Source organism: Larimichthys crocea, chromosome XVIII (assembly GCF_000972845.2).
Source record: "Larimichthys crocea isolate SSNF chromosome XVIII, L_crocea_2.0, whole genome shotgun sequence".
Lineage (NCBI taxonomy): Eukaryota > Metazoa > Chordata > Actinopteri > Sciaenidae > Larimichthys > Larimichthys crocea.
In genome coordinates this window covers 3814529-3837077 of record NC_040028.1, presented here as the reverse complement: position 1 = coordinate 3837077, position 22549 = coordinate 3814529, and the positions used below count along the sequence as shown (strand labels likewise).

General features: G+C 40.3%; 1 protein-coding gene across 2 annotated transcripts; it reads right to left on the bottom strand.

Annotated features, from left to right (window-relative positions):
• Positions 1–936: 936 nt before the first annotated feature.
• On the bottom strand, positions 937–19519 carry parp4 (poly (ADP-ribose) polymerase family, member 4). Of its 2 annotated transcripts, none has more exons than XM_027290881.1 (35): positions 19430–19519; positions 18511–18638; positions 17971–18178; positions 15816–15957; positions 15515–15593; positions 15293–15436; positions 14857–15015; positions 14142–14279; positions 13857–14024; positions 13607–13758; positions 13347–13478; positions 12863–12961; positions 12469–12652; positions 12198–12339; positions 11775–11917; positions 11453–11584; positions 10997–11083; positions 10418–10582; positions 10015–10061; positions 9019–9100; positions 8515–8652; positions 8224–8413; positions 7795–7865; positions 7124–7311; positions 6876–6975; positions 6623–6793; positions 5942–6022; positions 5637–5717; positions 5454–5549; positions 5113–5337; positions 3894–4993; positions 3627–3687; positions 2545–2647; positions 2095–2227; positions 937–1816 (listed from the first exon to the last, which is right to left on the bottom strand). In XM_027290881.1, exons 2-35 carry the CDS (start codon positions 18634–18636, stop codon positions 1609–1611), a joined length of 5475 nt encoding a protein of 1824 aa, XP_027146682.1. In that variant the 5' UTR covers positions 18637–18638; positions 19430–19519; the 3' UTR covers positions 937–1608. The 2 variants fall into 2 exon arrangements, with proteins under 2 accessions (XP_027146682.1, XP_019132617.2); XM_019277072.2 differs by having other exon boundaries at positions 15332–15436.
• Positions 19520–22549: the final 3030 nt, after the last annotated feature.

Here is a 22549-nt window from a genome sequence, read left to right as displayed (position 1 = left end):
TAAAATCCTGATTTACACTCAGATCTTGCTTTAAATTAATCAGGAATCCCTCTTGGCTGACCGATCAGATCTATATACACGTTAGTGTCAGAGGTGAATCTTCTCTTCACTCTTATTACTATACTAATTTGTTCTGCCAAAGCTATAGTCTGATCATAAAAAGGATAAGCAGAAATATTTTCTATGACAAATGTTCTGGCTGATGGCCATGGTGACATGATGTCTTTCCCCGTCTCTCTCTCCCCACATTTCTTTTTAAGCTTTATTTTGATAGAGACAGCTGAAGAGTGACTCTTCAAAAAAAAACAAAAAAAAAACAGACACAAGATGTGTAAACAAAAACAAGAGTGTGATATATATCCATGTCACCCTAAGATATGTGTGTGTGTGTGTGTGTGTTTGTATTTACATCTGTGGGAGTAGAGAAATGTGTATGTGTAAAAAAAAAAAAAAAAAGGAAAAAAAGGTATACTACACTATTTAACATGTCACATGCACTGCAGATAATATAAGTTTATTATAAACTCAGAACAATAACAGAATGCAAATGACGTGTCATCTTAGGCCTGCAGGTATAAAAGACTCCTCTCCTCATTGTATGATTTGACACGCTGTGGCCACATTCTGGCTCATACTTGTTTCCCAATAAAAACATTAATACTGTATCTCAATTTTACAGCGTCCTCTCACAGTCACTCCACATCATTTAGCTGGAAATGAACAGCTCAAATAACAAACTCCTGGAAAGTTCTCATTGTTTGAACAAACAGGCAGGAATGTCATAATCACTTGGCGAATCTAAAATATATAAAAAACGTTAATCCTTGGACTATTTTGCCACTACACTACTGAAACTAAACAGCTAACTAAAAAACATTTTAAAAAAAGAATCTAAAAATAGTCTCAGCTGTGTTAAAAGAGAAGCAAAAGACAACATAGGTTTTCAATGAATTTATTTTAATATGATGATAAACAAAAGGAGAGAGGAACATTTAACATTTAAGGCACATTTTAATTCTGTTCGTGATTACATACACACAGAGAAAAACAATATCAACTACCACCAAGAACAAATAATATAAAACCAGTTACCTACTAGACCAAATCTGTTGTGTTTTCATACAGTAATTTCCTGATAAACATATTTCTGAAGAAGACCATTGATCAACAAAGCAAAGAAATGAATGATGATCTGTCAGCTGCTGATTATGAACATACAAAGTTAACACCATTTCAAAAACTAAAAATAAGGAAGTGAAAGCAGCCGTCCTATCTTATCTTAACAGCACATTGTCCAAAAGCACATCAAGGCCCAACACTAAATATAAAACTATGTAATACATCAGTCACATCAATACACAGAAAACTAGTGTAAGCTTGTTGCTTCAGATTAATACAAATAAAGGTAGATATATGTGCTCTAAACGATTGCCTATAAACTCTGTTTCTATTCTATATTTATTTCCTGAATTGCATTATTATGTTGTCATTGTATGTTGTCCTATAATATTGCAAAGCACAGAAATACTGCATGTGCATGTGCAAGAAATTAAAGGTTGTACAGGTCATTGGTGCATATCTCTCACACTATCTTCTCGGCGTGCCCTCTCAGTGGATTGGTAAAGGGGAAATGCCCCTCTGCAGATTCAGACCACAGAGAGGTGAGAAGCGAGGGAGGCCTTCGTAGCCCAGCAGCTGACGGGTGGAGGATTCCCAGCTCAAACCAAACTCCAGCCGGCTGTAGACACACGGGTACTGCCGGTCAGCCCAGCAGACCCAGTCCACTGCTCTCTTCACGTTGCTCCACCAGTCAGGCCTGAAAAAAAAAAAAAGCCTGGTGATTTCTGGTGATTTTAAACATTTTATATCGACTCTAGGTTGTAACGCAGATGTGATACTAATTTGACCTCATGTGAGTAAGGCAGGGAAAGATGTGTTTTCATGAGCATCACACTTGCTTTTGTCTCTACATCTCTGCATATCCTCTTACATATATTTCAGTTGCAGCCTTTGCCTTAAAGTTTGATTCAGCTGGTATGTTTTCACAAATACCAAAAAAGTTAATACAATATCTTGATGTTTTTTTGGACAGACCTGGGCTGAGAAGAGTCTTCCAGGCAGAAGAGGGTGCGGAGCAGTTTGCCTTCCTCCAGCTTCTCCAGTCTCATCAGCTGTAGTACCAGAAGAGTCGCCACCATCCTCAGGATGTCTGCATGGGCCTTAACCCCTAAACAACACATATACGCATACATTAAAGCAAAAAGTTTTTTTTTGTTTTCAAGCTGCAGCCAAGTCATATTCCCAATTTGTAATTAGTAAAACATATTACAGGTTATGTTACTTGACTCTTGCTATAGAAATAACACAATGCATAAGATTTCACATTACCATAAGTGATTTACAGCAACATGCTTTGAAACAGCTGTTCTACTGAACAGTTTTATTTTTGTCAATGGAGAGAGAGAGTGAGTGAGCGAGAATTGGTTCAAAACGATATGAAATGATGAAGCTGAAAGGACTGAAACAGGGTCTGAGAGTTCTCACCTAAAGAAAGGATGCCTTTGCTTTGCAAGAACACGTTGGCAAAGAGATCTACGTTGACATTTATGAATTCTCCTAGTTCTGTAGTTAACTCCCAGTAGCCCTCCTGTAACACACAGAAAGAGTTATACATTCAAAAAAAGGCACCAAAACGTCATTGTCTGACTTCACCAAAGGACTCCTGACATGAACAAGCATGGTTACAGTCAAAGACAGCTGTTTTAACACAGGCAAGGAACAGAAGTGTATGTTGCTTTGGATGAAAGCATCCACTCTGGCAGAACGTAACAGAAATATTGCTCAAACTGACACAAAACAAATGCTTTTGTAACCCAAAGTGTCTTTGCTCTCAGACACACACCATCAGTACACATAACTAAAACTGTTCACTCACAACACTGTCTGGGTTTAACAACTAGTGACAGAAACATTCTAGGATCTGAGCCTTTGTTTAATTTGTGCACACGAGTGACAAGATGTGCTCAGGATTCTGCATTTACAGATGACATTATGATTAGCTGGACTGACATCTATCATCATCTCCAGAAAAACGCGATGTGATTTTAGTGTCTTCTGAATGCAGTCTGGTGATTTATGTACATCACATCTATACCCTATATACACGACAAGCCCAATTTTCAGATAACTTAGTTAACTAACTAGCTAAGTGTCACTAAAGTTTTGTGAAGTGATTATTGTTATCTTAGCTATTAGTGAGGAGGAAGGATTTTTTATATTAAAGGGTACGTATTCTGAAAAAAAAAAAATCACCTTTTGAGCTCTTCTACACTAATATTTATGAATTTGATGTGCATACAAATCCCCCCCAGTGTTAAAAACAACAACCACACTCTCTCTTGTGGCTTCTCTCTGGACATGCTGTCCAGATTCAGAGCCCCTTTGTGAGGTCACTAGAGGGCTCATTAACATAATCCACAGCCAACAGCCAATCATAATGTCATAATGTGTCAATGTCAGGGCCCTGGGATTGCTATATCTACATGAGATTAAGCCATAATTTATGCGTTCATCTGTTCATTGGCAAAATTTAAGCAGATTTAATGAATTTTTATTACATATCTTACCGAATGCTGCATCTGGAAGATCTCTGTCCATCTGGGCTTCAGTAATTGGCAATATGCTGACCTGAAACAATATGAGCACAGCAGGACATTCTAAGTAAATATTGACGATGTTGAACATTAAAAGTCAGGTAACAAACAAATTTTAGTCTGTAAGCTATTTAGTCTATAAGCAGAGCATTTTGGCAGCAACAATTGTCTTACAAGAATTATTATTAGAGTTTCCAAGGTTAAAACATATCTACAGTTTATAGTTGTTTTGTAACTCACCCGAAGGTTTGTTGAACTGGCAAAGACAAAACCTGATGAGAGTACTCCATGCTGAAAGACTTTGAGCTTCTTCTAAATAATGGAATCCTCCTCCTTAATGAACGTTCATCAGGTTCATATGCACACACCACGACACTTGCCCGTTCAGGGAGTATTGCACTACCAGAAAGATGGGGTGGTGGAGGGACTGGGGGGTCTAAGGATTGGGTTTGTGCTAGTGAGGGGTGGCATCGAGGAGCAGGAGGAGGAGGAGGAGGAGGAGAATGAATTAGGGAATGTTCCTTGAGGAACATATCAGTTTGTCCAATCCGTCTAGCTAGTGAAAGCTTCTTTTTCTTTAAACGAGATTTAACTACATGAGGTTCAGGTTCACTCTGGGTTAAGGATAGGGTTTGTGCAAATAAGGAGAGATGTGAAGGAGGAGGAAGAGGAGAAGGAATACCAGAATCTTCCTCTAAAGACGTGTGGCATCGTTCTAGCCCAACTGATCCACTCATATTGGCAGAAAAACTTGCTAGAGACTGTCGTACAACACCCGCTGGTTCTGAATGGACAGTCCATTCAGCATCAGCTGAAAAAGGTGTTTCTGATGTTCCATGTTCTGCTGGGCCACCAAAACCTGACTGTGGTTGACCTGAATAAATCTGATCGAGCTGTCTAAAAGACAAGCTTCTGGTGTTGGTTATAGCATCTGGAGGTGCTTCACTTTCCCCCTGTGATTTTCCTCTACTTCCTTTCCGACGGCCCACAATCCTTCCAAATAAAGCGGATCGAGGTTTTACTTGCCTTGCTTGGAATACTGAGTTCTCTGTACTCTTGTCTACCTCCACTGACTGAAGGACTAGTGGCATTGCACAAACAGGCTCCATGATACGTGCAGGTACTGAGAGATGAGGAGGGGGAGTAGGACCACATGGGACTATCCCAGCACAATCTTGGTTTCGTACCAGTATGGGGTGGCATGGAGGAGGAGGAGGAGTAGAGAAATCTAAAGGCATGCTCTCGTAAGAGGAAATGACATCATAATCCTCTTCTGAAAACTGCTGCTCTTCTACCCAATGAGTCTTCGCTCCTTCGTCACAAGAGTCATACCCGCCTTCCTACAACAGAGGGACATATGCAGCTCATATAAGTGGCAATTCCTAAATCACAACAAGCTAATTTGCTCTTTCCGTCCCTTGATTACTTGACGTGACTTTACACTACACACAGTGTTTACCATTAGGCAACATTGTTCATCGATAGTTGACCCACAGCCTTCCAAAACTTCATCGATAGTTAACACACATTCTTCCAAATCTTCCTCGATAGTTGACACACAGTCTTCCGTATCCTCAACACCATGGTTGCGTGTAGAAATCCAGCTGACATAGGGGAGGAAGTCCACATCTTCCTCTGCAATCAACTTGGGGATGTCTGTGAAGCCCTCTGTTTGTTCTGAATCCTAAAATAAGGTAGATAAGTTTGGTTAAGCATTTCCAATATATGATATCCCAAAACCATCAAATCTATGGTTGCTCAGATAATATGAATGTGAAACAGGCTGAAAATTGCACAGACCCTTTCCTCGATTGCCACAAAGCTGGTCAACTGAGACAGGATGGAGAACTCTTTGCTTAACTCGATGATGAAGTGCTTTAACTCTGCTTTCTTCCCCTGGAAAAGCAGAAATTGACGTTATACACGTGGAACTCAGACTGGGCATCTAAAAACAAGGTGGCTTGCTTTTGGTCGTAAACAAACCTCATGTTCAGCTTCGTTGGTGTCCAGGGTTCCGTCTTCATAATCCCTGATGAGGGCTCTTGCTGTAAGCTTATGAAGAAACTGAACACACACGCACACACACACACACACACACCATAACTAGTTTGCCCTACAAATACTGATGCATTGTTAGTGATTGTCAATATTAAGAATGATGAGGCGATGATCACTATGTGTGTGTGTGTGTGTGTGTGTGTGAAACAAACAGATTCAACAACTAATATTATACATATAGTATCACATAATGTACGGCAGGCACTGTTGAGACCGCTGTATGTTCTTACCGTGCCCCTGGTCTTCTGTAGCTCACTGGTTGACACCATGGTTTTGAGCTCCTGACCACTCAGGTTTCCAAGAAGGGTGGCCTGTATGAAATAACAGGGGAAAAATGCTCAATATTTATTGGCTTATCGCACATATGTAATGATTTGCTGCTTTACTGTCTTTTATATAATTTAAAATTATGAATAAATATTGCGGCTTTCCAAAATCCCTCCAAAAGTCGCTTGAGAGGCTGAGGTTAGGTCCTGTATGTTTTGTATGACGCACTGATGCTCAGAGAAGCACGATGAGTCCAGGTAAGTTTTAACGTATTTAATGAGATGAGATAATGAGATTTAATGTACACTGTTGGCATGTATCACAACGCAATCAAACTAAACAAGAAGCGGTCAACAAAAAATTACAGCTACCTAAACCTGCCTCTCTCCTCCCCTAGTGCAGGTCATTCAGCCCCTAACATAACTTATATCTATCATCTGCTGGCACCCATGTGACCCAAACCACACACATCACCGTGGCAACCAGACCAAATAAATCAAACCCAGAATACTGATATAACAATATGGCTCCTACAATAAATATCGTTACATTACAAAAAAAACAAGCGATTTGAAGATGTCGCCAACTGTGATGGGCATGTGGACAGTCCTGCTACAAATCAGTCATGTAGATTAAATGCTTACCTGAGTGCAATGTGGCACAAAGCCGTAAACCAGTGTGTGACAGTCACTGAACAGAGCATGGAGCTGCTTAGGGGCCTGTACAGGAGGGGGGGCTGTCGGGTTGAACTGCTGCCACTTTACTGACACTGAACTGCAGCCAGGAGACGCCATACGCTTCACCTGACGTGCCACCTGAGGCCAAAACAGACAAAACAAGGGGTGAACAGATCAATTAACAGAGGTTATTTCAACCTATGTGAAAGAGTTTTTTTACCTTCTCTGCCCAGGTGTGTTTGGTTTTTGTATCGAAGAATTCAAAGGCTCCACCCCCTGCCTGTGCCAGGGCTCTCAGCATGTGCCGATTGGCTGTTGGGCTAAAATGACGAGGAATCATAAACACGCATTTAAAAGGCTGTAATCAAAAAGAAGCTAACCTCCAGTGCATGGAAACTACTGCATGAAAATACTAATCAAGACAAAATCAAAGTCAATATCCTCACAACCCCCCGCACCAACTCAGACCTGAGGCCGCAGGTGAAAAGGCGGCTATGCTGAGAATTGTCTCTGAGCAACTGCAAGGTGAGTTCTGCATTCTGGATGTGGCCATCTGACAGCAGCAGCAGGTTTCTGATGCCGCAGGACGGAGGCAGCAGGCTCAGAGCTCGCAGGGGCCCCCACAGCTCTGTGCTGCCCCCTACTGGAGAGTTGCACTGATAAGAGAGGGGGGGTGAAAAGCTTTCAGAACATATATATTGCATATATATGCTGGGCTCAAGTCATACCATTTAGCAACCAAGCTGGCAAAAAACTGTTCTGATCCACTAAATACAGCTGATTTCATAGGAAGTACATGCTGTTCATTTGTATCTGGTTTTAGAAAAACACTAATCAACTAAAACACTTCCTTTAAGGGCTGCAAGCTGAGACAGGAGTCATTTCACACATTACAGTCTATTTACCAGGTTTGGACATTTAATAGTTTCAGATGTTATACAGCTTGCTATACATTTGAACCATATGTTAATGTGATGTTAACCATATTAATAAGTGGAAATAACCACAGAAAACAAAGCATCTGCATCCAAAACTTTGCTTGCTTCATGTCAAAGCTCTGTAGCAACACTTCCTATACCTTTTGACAATGGCATCCAGGTTGAACTACACGATGAAAGAAACTGCCAGTCACAACTCACCTTGATGAAGTTCTCGGCTGCCTGACGAGCATTAACAAGTGGCTGTGTTGTGAGGAGAGCTTCTGTGTGATCTGACAGGCAAAACAGTAAAAGTCGGGAAAATGACTACTGTAGTCTACTTGGGCAAAATATATTTGATAAGACAGTGTGTGACAGTGTTCACTCAGAGGAAACTTCCATGTAAAGAGTTTACATCACATGGTCTCCAGATAAAGTGTTCTTATACTGGTGGGAATAATCTTAATATCACAAGAGTATACAGTATACAAGTGCTGGATTAATTCCTTTATTCATGGATTGTGTTATGCCATTTTATTCCATATTCAAATAATCCATTTCTATCTGTCATCTCCTTTTAGCTTCCTTGTTAATAATGAGACAGTTTTACTTTTTCTCCTCACTGCCAACTTAAAAGTCTTTAAAACTGACCTGTGCCAAAGAAAATGACGTTGACTCTGAGGTTGTGGTCGAGGGTTTTCAGGACCTGCAGGGCAATTCTCCGGGCTGTGTGGAGAGATTCTCCCTTCATGGACTCAGACGTGTCCAGCAACAGGACAACTTCATCGGACGCTGAACTGGAGTTGACGTCAAAGTCTGGATAGAAAACCAACATGCAGGCCTAGAGGAGGGAGTGAGAGATGGTTAGACAAAAGCAGGACAGAGTGAGAGAAATTGGGGGAGACAGGCAGAGAGATGGACAGATACACAGAAAAAAAATACCTGGCTGTCCTTGTCAGGGTGTTTCTCCACCCACATTCTGGGCAGGTGGATCTTAGCTAGAGTGATGTGGAGCTGGAAACCCTCTGGACCCATGACCTTTCCTGGCAGCACGCTTACCACTGCCTTACAGTCTGTTCTCTATGGGATAAAAGGGATTAAATATATGTATTGTAAATTACAACAAATTCTCTGCTCCTAGACTCAATTTATCCAGTCATCATTTCAGCACTTAAAATGTAGACAGTTAAAACCCACTGTTTTTATTTGGACAGCAAAGGGCTCAGCTGTAGCAGTAGTAGTATATGGGCACACTTTACCAGGTAAGGTAATGGGGTGCCCCATCTACATTTCTGTTTGATTTGCAAACATGTCAAGTCCAAAGGAAAATGCATTTGTCGGCTTCCTTTAACACACCATGACAGGATATAATAGGACACAGCTGACAATCACATATCTGCATATTCAAAATCTATCAATCATAAAATGTGAAAACGCCCAAATTACCTTAATCTTGACTTCGTGAGTGATGCACTTCAGGCTGGTAATCTCACATGGCATGTCAACTGACATGTCCAGGGTAAACTCTCTAAGGCAAAGAAACAAGACTTTGACCACAGCCTCTGCACATATTCATATTCACATATTCACAGAGAAGTGTGAATGATAAAAATGTCCAATCTAATCTTTTTACTCGATTAATTGTCATTGATTAGTGTGTTGGCAAATGTATTCATTTTTATCTATTTTTATTTTTCAATTTATATCTTGTTACACTTTGTTACACTCGTATTCTTCTATACTATACTATACTATACTATACTATACTATACTATACTATACTATACTATACTATACTATACTGTGTGTTTTCTTTGAGAAATGTGCAGTCTTGCAGGTGTGATTAGTTACAAGGGCCAGCCCAGAGTTTGGGTAGTAAAAGTATGCCTGACTATCCATGTGAGCTTCTATGGGTAATTCCTCTGCAAAGCCAGGATAAGGGCTTATTCCTCAGTATGGGAGGACTCCCTTGTCAGGATAACAGCTGAACTTCAGTTGAACTCATAATCAAGTAGGAAGCTCCATGGTCACGCCAGGGGCAGAGCAAGAACTGTCTAAGTGTATGTTACTGTATAATAATAACACCGACGTGTTGCATCAGAACGTAACTGTTTACTATGAACCAGGTAGAGCCATGACACACATTGCATTCTGGGTATTGTAGTCCTACTACTACTACAGTTACTTTCTCTCACTCTTTGTCAGACTCTGAACCACCTTGTATGTGTGAGGATCTCTGGCCTTTCATTTGAAATACTTGTAACTTGGTATACTCTGGATGGTATTCTTTGTATGATATTCTTGTAGCTGTGTTCTTTTATTCATAGGATCATACTTTGTGGATCAATTGGTCAAGCCACTGCTTCACCACACTACACCGCCACACTGAAGATTCACCACTAAAGATTTCAGGAAACAGTTAAAACACACGATATAGCTCACCTTGTACTTGCTGCCTCATCGGTTACACACACCTTCTCCACAGTGACCTGATGAGAAATGCAAAAAAAAAACAACACACAAAACCACAGACGAGAACATTAACAGTCTTTTTACTTTTAATGCCGTGGCCCTCATATACTGAGATCCAATCACTGAAAATTCAAGCAGGCGGGGAACAATCTAAATCGCCAAATAATAGCCAAAACAGAAGGACACAGGTCTGATGCAGGTAAGTAAATAAATATATACATAAATAATACCAGCAACACTTGGCCTCAGTTAATAATTTCCCCTATGATGAACAGTAGATCTGACAATCTGATTATTTTTGCTACTTTGGGGACATTTTGTCATTTTTCACACTATTGACAACTTGTAGAATAAAAGTCCTGGCTCTACTTACCTGTGTGGTCTGGTTGAGTGCTGCACTCTCCTGCCAGGGAGCCACACTCCCAGGCAGGGAGAAGAGAATACCGCCATCCCTGATGATCAGCTCAGACACAAACGTCACTTTAATAAGGACAGTTGCACCGGGAGGCAGATTGCCCACACTGATAGTGAACACATCCTACAGTGACAACAAAAAAGACATCACGAACAGTGTGCAAACCCAGTAAGAGGAGCTATTTGCAGTAAGTAAAATTCCAATTTGTTTCCCCATAGGCAATGTTACATATCTCACAGTTGGAGCTCTTCTATAGTTTGGATTGTCAGCTAAAGATCTGCGGCTTAAATGAGCTCAACTTTAATTGTGGGGTCACCTTTGGTTGAATTCAGCAACTGTGGTGACAACTAGCATACAAGCAGAAAAATACTAACCACATCTCAACAACTATAGATTCCTCATGTATCAATTTAATAATTTGATGACGTTAATGAGATGCTGTGAAAAGCGTTTATAAAATATTCTAGTGATTGTTACACTTAGAGTTTATGACAGAGTGATGATATGTATTTGGTTGAATGCAGAGGGTGGACATACGGGGGCGTCCTGGTCCATGAGGTAGGCTCCATGACCTTTCTCAATAGCCTGTTTGTACTCCTTGCGAGCCGTCTCTTTCTCCTTCACCTGACATCCAACGAAAAAAAAAAAAAGAATAAAAAGGTTACATTAGTTTTGCAAACGATCCATAACATGGTTTTACCGTTTATCCTTTGTCTTGGGTGAGGTTTGCTCCCTGGCATAACATAATGACTACATGAAAATGGATCCAATCACGCAGTCGATAAGTAAATAGCAGACTGTAAACATTTGCTCGCAGTGTGTACAAACAACACAGATAAGAGGAGAAAGAATCCAGTGCTTATATTATGGAATCATTATGTGTCATTTACAATCTAAAGAAACATTAGTTAATAATGAAACTTTATGAACAGCAACTGAAAAAGACAAAACAATAAAAACTAATAAAATATGTAACAAGAAAAATTAGGTTACCTGTCCCACCACATGTTTCCCATTGATGAAAGCTTCAAATCCACACACCGCTGCAGAATCATCCAATGGGAAGACATACTTTGCTTCAATGGGGACAGAGCTGAGATTGGTGTATTTTTGGAAAATAATGACCTAAAAGAGGACAGACGAGAGACATATACTGTCAGTTCTGTATTTTATATATCAACCGGTAAACTCAGTTTGTCTGAGGAATTTTAGGAGGCTGCAATCAAAATAAAATCAGATCACTGAGCTGTAATCATAACCCACCCCCCCCCCCAAAAAAAACAGGAAAGAGGAAGTGAATTTTGTTTTTCTTTACCTGCGAGAGCAGATCCATCAGTTTGCACTTCACATGAACAGCCTCCAGAGGGAGCTGCTGACCTGAGCTGTCCAACAGTCCAGCAGTCACATCTTCCAGTGGGTTTTTAATACTTTCAACCCCGTTGTCCTCTGAACTGAGCACTATACACACACACACACACACACACACACACACACACACACACACAATAACAACACTCTTGGCATCACTTGTTAGATGATGTTAGATGACTCCAAAATGTGTTTGGAAATATGGAAAAGAAATTGCAATACCTTTTAAATGCAAAGGCAAAATCAGTGCAGAAGCATGTCATGTTTGTGAATTTCAGGGTTTCTTTGTTTTAAATGACTTAGTTTTAAATAGCTAGGCTTTAAACTGCTAACTACAATTCAAAATATTTTGTAGGAGTCCAGTGCTCACCTTGGTCAGAAGAGGGCGGACACGGCTCAGGTGACGTAATGATGACAGGACTGAACTCCCTTGGTTGGTCTCCCTCGATGTTGAACTGAACCACATACTTTAGTTTCACCTGATCAGGGCTGTACACCACATACTCATCATCCTGGAGCATACAATTATACATGTTTAGAGGACACATCTGATCTGTGTCAAGTATTAGAAATTAAAGATCAAATTAGGGGACGTGTGCATCTCTCATTCTATCTACATTTACACACACACACACTCCTACCGCAAACTCAGAGTGAGTGTTAGGGGTGCAGCGGATTCCATGCACGCTGTGATGTCCCTCAGGAGCCTGGGTCAGGGTGAGGTCTCTCTTGTGGACGTCACTGCACCGTCCCAACGCTACATCACATACCAACAGCAGTCGAGAGCCGTCTGTCATACTGGGCCTGGAGTATTTCAAACTGGTGCTGTGGATGGAAAGCATGGAGGATAAAACATAAAATGATAAAAAAAAATGACTGCAGACTCGCTAGAGCATTATGTTTAAAAGGCAGTACATATTAACTCATATTTAGTTTTGTCTAATCTTAGTAGACATTTTTGGAACATAGTGTTCTATGTCAAAATATATTGAAAACTTCTATAGTATAGAGCTCAATTTTAGATTTTCTACTAACCTAATAGCATCACTGAAATAGATTCCACTGCCCAGATTACCAGCATCTGTTCGCTCTATCCCATGATGCTCCACTCCAACACGGGGCAGTAGTAGACCACTAAAGAGGGTAAAAAAAAAAAACTGTTTAGTTGAACATGTAAATCTACACTAAACTCCATTAACGGGCTCTACATTACCTCACATTATAGTAACAACACTATGTCATGCATGTAATATAAACCTGAAGAGAAATAAGACATGGAATGATTATAGAAAATCATTTATTGATTTAAATTGTTTATATGTTAAGATATTTACTGAATTAAATCTTAAAATGGCTATTAAGGAAACATGCTAAACTGAAATACTGGCTTCGGTCAATATGTTCTCCTTTTGAAATTTGCATTCCACTCTAAAACGTTTGTGAACGTTCTGCTAATATTAATTCCTCCAGTGGTGCATTCTCTTACTGCAGACAGTCTGGCTCTTGCAAGTGAACTCACCGAGACAGGACTCCGACAAAGTTGCCTGGGCTGGAGGAATGGAGGAGGGACTTAACGTTCCCAAGCTCACTCTTAAAGGTCTGAAGCTCCACACCTCTGCTGACACGCAGAACTTGTTTGATCAGCACCTTGCTGCAAAGAACAGAAACAACTACTTCTTCACAGTTGTTCAGCCATATCATTTTCAAAGATACTTTGAATATAAAACGCCACTGACAAAATAAAACATGTAAAGAAGCATTGACGAGGTGGTAGACTACCTGTCCTGCAGCAGAGCGCTCACAGCCTGAAACTCGGAGCTGCTGGGGGGAACAGTCTCAATGCTGCACCTCAGAGCGCGGTACTTCCCCACACAGGAAGGCACGGGGCTTCTTAAAGTCATCTCACTCACGTTTAGAACATCTCTGATTAACTTGACAACAAGAAATGATTGCGTTCATGTTAGCCTGGATATGCACAGGGGACAGCGGTGACTTGGACTTGTTTGTCAGTGTCTATGCTCTGCGTTACCTGACAGAGGTCCAGTTTCTGAGAGATGAACTTGGAATTGGGAAGGAAAGGGAGCGCTCTGAGTGGCAGCAGGGTATAAACCTCATTCAGGAGAGACATCACATCAGTATGTTTTTCCTCCCTCAGCTTCCTCTGAGCTTGAAGCAACAACCCCTCCACCCTGCTCACCTACACACAAACACACACAAAAGGCATGTGTAAGTGGGTGTAATTCGAATGAGATTCACAGGTTAGGTAGTCTATCCTGGAAGGTGAAACAAAGAGATTTCACAGAGAAGATCTTACGTCATTAAGGCTGAGCTTGTTGACTGGAACGCTGAGGATGTCACTAAGGCAGCCTAGGGCCTCAGTCCAGAGCAGCTCCACAAATACGCCCACTTCCTGTGATAAACTCCCTGTGTTCAGCTTCTCCTCCAGCAGCAGCTATCAAACAAGGCACATGTATATATCAACTTAGATTACATTGAGCTACACAAATGCGGTTCAGATATCATAATAACACAAAGTCAAAGCTCAAAATCCTGCTAATTACGATGCTATTGATGTACAGTCGTCCCTCGCTATAAAGCGGTTCAGTTTTGCGGATTTTTTTAGTGTAATTTTGCATGCTTTTTTTACAGCGTGCTGTACAGTATGAACGCGCATTGTGTTCTGCGTCCTAAATTGGCTAAGGGAGAACCGCACATGTGTTCTGCGTCCTGTTTAAGGGAGTACTGTCCAAAATGCGTGTAAAAAGGTGTATAAAAGTGTGTGGTTAGGGGTTTTACGGCCTTAAAACATGTATAATAATTGTAAAACTTACTTCACGGATTTCGTTTATTGCAGGTTATTTTTAGAACGTATCCCCTGCGATAAACGAGGGACCACTGTAATCAGAACTATCTTCTAGAGAGGCCAATATCCTTCGAGGAGGAGAACTTGTGCCGAAGGCTGCACTCTACCTTGGATAAGACTGTCAGCTAAATGTGTGACCTGTTTAAGTGCAGTGAGTGTGTGGTACCTGCTGTAGTGCAGCGGAACCCAGGTCCTGGGCCTGGGGAGGGATGTTGCTCCTCATCTGCAGACCTGTAGCCTGCAGGGTCTCTCTCAGGGCCTTGTAAACCTCCAGAGCTTCTTCCGAGGTGGACAGAAACACCAGCGTATCCTTCACCGCTCCCTTCTGTTAGCACAAACACACATCTGTTTTTTATGTTTTCCCAACGTTATTCTTCAACTCAAGTCTGACTTGAGCCCGACTTCAGTTTGATGAGTTGGGCTAAAAAGTGATGACTCAGAAACAGGGAGGTCTGGTTTCGTTGGACAGTTTAGTGCTTTATGAGGGTCTAAAAGTAGTAGTAAGAAGTAGTAAGTAGTAAGATGAAATATCTGATATATGATATGAAACATGAAATACAAAATGAAATATTGTCATAATGCTAACGAGCAAATAAGGTCACCTGTGAGTTGACATGCAGTAAAAGCAGCGATTTATAAACCTTGGCTCCGATATTGTCCTTCCAGTACCTGACCACGCGGTACTGCCATCCTTTCTCCCCTTTGGAACTCTGCAGCTCCAGCACACACCACGTTTGGCTCTTTATCTTGACAGAAATGTTTATGATTAATAATAGAAATGAAAGCAGCATTAGCAAGCTCAAAAATATATAACGCAGCTTTACCTTTTCAAAAATGGAATACTTAGCCACTTGAAAACGATCTGGATATGCTGGAAGGTCAGAATCTGTTTCCGTATAAATTCTGTGTAATTGACAAGTGAAAAGCAAATATCAATGACATTTCATATATTTGTTTTTGGGAATACAGTTTTCAAACTCCTTTGGTGCATTTCCTCCAATTGTTTCAACCGCCATGTGGCAGAGATATGTGAGCAGTAGTTATTCTACCATCACTAATGTTGCAATCTTAATATAACACTCCTGTGCATGTCCAGGCTACAGAGATGATAATGGTTGTTCATACCTGAACTTCCCCAGGATGTTTGTGCTCTGCTCTGGAGACTGTGCTCTGTGAGTCATGCTGACAGTGTGCACAGAGTCCACAGGCTTGGCTGGGCGTTTGGACAGCCCATCAGCTGCTTTGTTCAGTGTTGTTACTTTGGAAACTACATTTCACAAGACAGAAGACATACATGTGAATGACACACCCAAACACATGTTTTGCAATACATGCAGACACACAGGCCGTGGAAGCGAGTTGTCATGTGGACTTCTACAAACACATTTGCAGGTTTGAATTAGCTCTGAGAAAACAAAATCTGAATGTGTGACAAAGTACAGTAATGCACAGGCCTGGTGAGCAAACACACCCTTTATCGAACCTAAAGAGTATGTAGTTAAACCTGCTGACTGAGTCCAACATGTCTTTTTAAAATCAGACTATCCATATATCAATGTGGAAACAAAAGTGGGAGGACAAAACTATTGAACCAGTGACTACAAGACAAGAAACTCACGGCTTGTGTTTGTGCTAAGTGCATATAAAAGCAATGAATGAAGGGATTGTGAGTCATTGTGCTGGAAGTCTGTGTAGTCCTGATCAACATTTAGCTTGTCTGTTTTTGGTAGAGCCCATGAATATGCATTTACAAATATCAGGGTTAATGTTGCTGTGGCCTTCAACATTATGACCCTTCATTTTAATGTTGTAGATAAAATATATAAATTGTCCAACACGGATCAACAAGGCTAAATTTTATTTCAAAGTAACCATCTTCCCCCTTTTTTTTTCTCTGTATTGACTCATTGCTCACTCTTGACCCTGCTCAGAGGCGTTCTACCTCAATAATTTACAACTCCATCGACTCCCTTAACCCTGACCCGCTGGCTCACTTGAAACAAACCTGAGAGCAGGAAATAGGAGTGCCGATACTAGACGACCAGTGGGTCCAAATTCTCCAGCTAGTTCACTCATCCTCCATGTGTGCTAGAGCTTATTACAATGTAAGCTCTCTACAGAGTGCACTATAAGAATGCTCGGCTGGTGAAAATTTACCCAAATGCCAGTGACAGCTGCAATAGGTGTAAACAATCACCGACTAACCACACCCATATGTTCTGGTCCTGGAGTGTTTGACATGGAACTCAGCCCTAAACCTTTTGCAGCTCTGTTTGGTGTCTCCCCACTTACAATACCTAATTTCCCTTCAACAAAGCGTTGCATACTGGCCTGTCTCTATTAGCCAGATGCCTCATTTTGTTTAAATGGAAACATCTCCCCCTGTCACACAATAGCTGGCTCAAGGAGGTCTTAATTCATATTAAACTGGAAAAGATTAGCTGTTCACTCATGGGTTCCAGTAAAGTCTTCAAGAAAACCTGGGAACCCTTCATAGAGTATTTAGATAGGACTACCATCCACCCAGAAAGTAACTAGACTGCTGGTGGTTTACTGTTGCGATGTTTCTGCACAGCATTTTTTTTATATATCCACTGTCTGTTGTCTTTGCCTGTCCCAACCAGAGAAGCCATTGGTACTTATGCGAACTAGCAAAAGAAACAAAAGATTCTTTATTATAGAAAACCTATGAGCATGATTTGTCAATTCAATAGATGCAGGTTACATCACATTCACATTCAAGACTTTTTTTCCCAGCTACCTTAACCGATTTATTTTTAATCGGTGCAGACGCTCTTCATTTGTAATGGTCCGTATTAGAATCCCATGTACCACTATCAACCGTGATAACTGTGACAGGGTTTCCTCTACCATGTCTAGAAGAGTTATTTCACTTTCAATTTATATCCTGAACTGACTCTCAGAAACAAAACATTTCCACATAAAACAGTTTTCAAATACATGCAACAAACTATATATACGCACACATTATGGATGGGAAATACTCAATTTGCATTCGGTATTTGTCCAACGTATAGAGTATCCACGCCTGCAGTGAATGTTCAAGATTTTCAGTCACACATCAATCTTTGCACTCAAATAGCACTTGTTTTCTACTGGCCAATGTAAGAGCATTACATAGTGATAGATATTCTTACCGAACTGTTTAGCAAGGTGGCTGTAGATAAAAAAAAAAAAAAAACTGAACCAGCCACAGCTCCTATTTCCATCATTAAAACATGACGAGTCATGTTATAATGACTTCCTATAGGGATAATACCTTGATGTGAGGGTGGACGAGGAAGATGGGGTGCAAAGGTGGAGAGAGAAGAAGCATCCAGCTTGTATTCATCCACAGACAGAAGAACTCCTCGCTCCACGCAGCTGTACACATAATCCACCCCGACCACGGGTGTCTGGTATTTCTGGATGCTACGTAACCTGTTGGCACTCAGGTTGGACACATCGCTGGTCACTATCAGAGAGCACTGTGGGAAATGAAAGCAAGTTGTGATTTTTGTTACTGTAAAATCTCTTATTTGATCTAATATCTAACGCAGATAAAATGAAAGCATGACTGAACAAAAAGCTTGAGGTAACAGAAAACACAGTCTAAATTCCAGCCACTACATCTGTACTCTAAATATTTCCCTTCTAAAACCTGTATTGGTTCTTGGCAAAATCTAGAAAGGTAGCAGCATGCACTGCTGCTTCATAGAGTATAATCATGCATAAACTTTATATAAACCATTATATCTGCAAACAGGGTGATAGTCTACCTGTTCACCGCCTACAGTGGAGAATGATCACATTGTCTGACCTGTTTATTGACCACAAAGCAAATGTTGCCTCCATTCTCTGTTACTGCTGACTTCAGCTTCTTCTTCTGCTTGTAGGGCAAAGTTTTCAGCTCCAGGAGCACAGAGCAGTCCTCAAACACAGCCATGCCTGGAAAGAAAGGGCGCACCCACAGTTAGTATGATACTGTACAGTAAATAACTTTGGATGTCCAAAGTACAGCCCGGGAGCCAATTACAGCCCGCGTTTAGATTTCATGCGGAAGTTTCATTTTTACAATATAATATTTATGGCCTGCTAGGATTGTCAGACACTATATGGCTGGAAGATTGGGCTTTTTTGGTGACATAAAGAATTTGAACCTTTTAGGACAAAACTACTGCTGTTCTGTATCTGTAGATGTGACACAAAATATTTCTTTCTGAATGATTTTGTTAAAGACAAGAGCAAGAGTGATTAAATGTGAACAGACTTTGCATTACTCATAATGAGTCATGTTTAAAATCAACATGAGATCGAGATTTGTATCCACTTCAAGTTTAACGTGTACAATCTATTCTCTGTTATCTGACTCCAGATAGGAGCTAGGAGGAGGAAGGACGGAGTTACAAGGAGGAACTGGTTTTTAGATTTGTTCACGCCTGATTGGCGCAGATTTGGTTACATTGTCATTCAAAAAGAAAAAAAAAAAAGAAAAAAGATAATTGTAACAATCTCTCTCCCTCTCTTGAGTTTTGTTTTTAATGGTGGTTTAACGGATCGCTTCAGCTCAAACGCGGAAGCAAATCCTTCAAAATGAAGCCAGTGAAAAACAAAAGTGCAGAACAACGTGACGATCGCACCAAAGTGCACTGACGCTGTTATAGACAGCTGTTTACAAATAAATGCGTTAAGAGAACATCAGATGAGAAAAATAAATAAACAAACTGAGCTTTACTTTCCTGTGAACACCCAGCAGAGGCTCCTGTGGCTGCTGTCATTAAGTCACTGACGCTGGTTCCCGTATCAGACGGAGGAATGGAAAAAGTCAGTCAGCTGCTTCAAGCTTAAAGCGAGCAGCGGACACTTTTATCTTCCGGTGTGTTGTGTTTTCAAAATAAAGTTTTTTGGGGACGTGAAATAAATACATCAAAAATCTTAGTTTGGCCATAAAAATGTTATGATATTAATTTAAGCATGCGTTGATTTCATCAGAATCATCTACCATCAAGTGAAACTTTTACTGATAACGTGAACATTATTTGTGGTGTCTATTTCCATTCGTGCACAATGTCCCAGTCTTTGTTTCAGAAAACAAACAAACAAACAAACAAACAATCTCAACATACATTAAAATAGCAACATGTGTCATATTTTAAGCTTGGCTTATAACAACTTTTATATTTATTTTATTCACCTTTTATTTCACCTTATTAACCTGTTTATATGCTGGGTTATCAGCCTATATGTGTTTATGATTGATAAAACATTGAGGCGTAATGGAATAATACATAAATAGTAATAGTTTTTGTCAAAAGTAACGTTTTATTGCATATTAATGCTTGCAGTTTACTCATGATCATTTTTGTTATATTTTTTCAATTCTCACAAATTATTATGACAAAAATTGCTGGACCCCCTGCAGTACCTCTGCAGACCCCTGGTTGAAGACCCCTGCATTAAACATAACATTAAATTCAGACAATTTGCTTTCCTGCAGGAAGTGAGAAATAAAGATGGACACCAGTCTCATGCATATATGATCAACAGGAAGACAGGAGGTGTTAGCATAGCATAAAATGGAAAGAGGAGGAGATAGATAGCATGTTCTGTCCAAATGTTAATCCAGCACAATATTGCCCAAGACCTGTAACTCAAAGGTGCCTTTTGACTCTTGGAACCCTTGTACCTCACTTACAGCACATTTATGGCAGGCTATTGTTCAGTCTTACCATTTTAATCAATCTCTGGAGATAGTTTCCACAAACATACACTGTACAATGCACCACCTGCCCAGCACCAAATGATAAATGACAGCACCAAGGTGAGCATCTAGCAGCAAATGACACAGATTTCTTTCAGGGCTTTTTTTTTTTTTTGAAGAAGAAGAATTGGTGATATGATATATAGAGGCGAGCTTGTTGTGGTATATTCTGTCCTGTAGTTTGCAAAAATGATGAATGCAACTTTGCAGAGTTGGGTTTTGGGGACAACTCAGTAAGAGTTTTTTTTTTTTTCCTTGATGAGAATAATGACCTTTTGCAAAGAAAGTTTGAAATTCTGTCAGATTGTCAATACATTTTTGTGGCGATGCTGCTTAACAAATCAGACTTATTCATTCCAATTGAGAGCTTGTTTGTCTGGCTTTTAAATTGAAAGGAAATTCACAAGAGTGGAAGTAGTCTCACTACCAGATAATGCAACTTGACAAAAATTAGCCTGAAGTGTCTTCCTGGATCATAGCAAAGTTCTCTACATGAGTTGCCCTATACAGCCCTGCCAGAGATCCATGCTGCCCTCCTCTGGATGAAGAGGTTTTTGGAATCCTGAATCATCCACATGCAGCACCCCACTGACACAGATACACAAGCATATGTGGCTTGTGTGGTACATTAGCCTGAATGATTAGTGGTGGACACTGAGCAGCTGCGGTAAACCGGTTGGATGTGTGTGGTCTGGCATGTTGTTTTGGGTTATTTGAACCAAGAACCTCAGGTTTTGAATAACAACACTAGGGCTTATAAAGTTGAGCCTTGACAAAATTGTCCCTTAAATATTTGACATTTGGAGTGGATGAGTACTTAAACATATTGTGAGTAAACTGAAAACAGTAAACACTGCTTACACAATGTGTTATAACATTGTTAAAAATGGACTTTAATCTTTTATTTCAATACATCGAATTTCATTTTTCAGATTTGCTTCATGAACATACCTTGAAGCTCTTTATGTTTAAATGCAAGAAAAAAAAGAAGAAGATTCCATCACTTCTATGATCACCAATGTAAGTTGGTGGACGGCGCACTCTAATATTGCCACTATTTCTATTACAGCTACTAGTGCTAAAACTAATAACTGCTATCATACACACTGTAAATAAAGCCAAGCCACTGGCTCTCTGAGTCATTAAGGCTGTCACTACTGAGGCACAACCATCGATCAATCGCACAGACTGTATCATAAATAATACGTTTCTTGGGATAGACAGCAAAGCTTCTAACGGATCCATAATAGAGATCGTGAATGTAATCTGCAAATGAAAATATCACAATGAGGCAAACAAATGGAATGCCATAGATTTTTATGAATCTATCAAAAGTCCTCATGGTCATGACAAACTTTCACTTGCTGAGAAGAGTCATCTGCGTTTTGTCAAGCAACAGAATGGACGTAGAAATGTTACAGATTATTTGAACTCTTTTATTATTTGAACATTATTTTATGGAAGAACATTGTTTTATTGAATGAATACTCAAAATCACCCTGATGCCTGAAACAAGCCCAACTGCCCATTTCTAACATAATTATCCCAAGTTAATTTGTCTGGATGAGTCAGCTGCACTGACCAAGGCTGTTAAGCACAAACGTAGCAGCATTAAAAGCAGAAATTGTAATTTGTGTTAATGTATGTTGATGTTTACATCATTCACTTCCTAATATAGTAGGACCGCAGGACATGATTTGGCAGAGACATTTAATACCACCAGTTAGGCATTTAAGCTACTGGAGATGTGGGGGTAGTCTTATCCGAGAAGGTTTCTGGATGACAAATTGGACAATAACCATATGAATCACGTTGGAAAGAAAACAGCAAGAAGCAAGTTCATCACAATCAGAGCTCCTTCTCGTTGTGTGATTGCTAAAAGTTGAAGAACAGAATGAAATCAATGCTGAATGCCACACACATATCCGGGATCCCAGCAGGGATTTTCCACAGCTGCCATATCTGTCTGCCAGGACTTGCATCATAAGGTATCAGAAACCCCCCAAAGCTTCTGAAAAGCTGCAGAAGGATGAGAGAATCACTGATAATACTCTAAATCACACACAAACCCGGAGACAAAAAAGTGAAGGATAGCTCA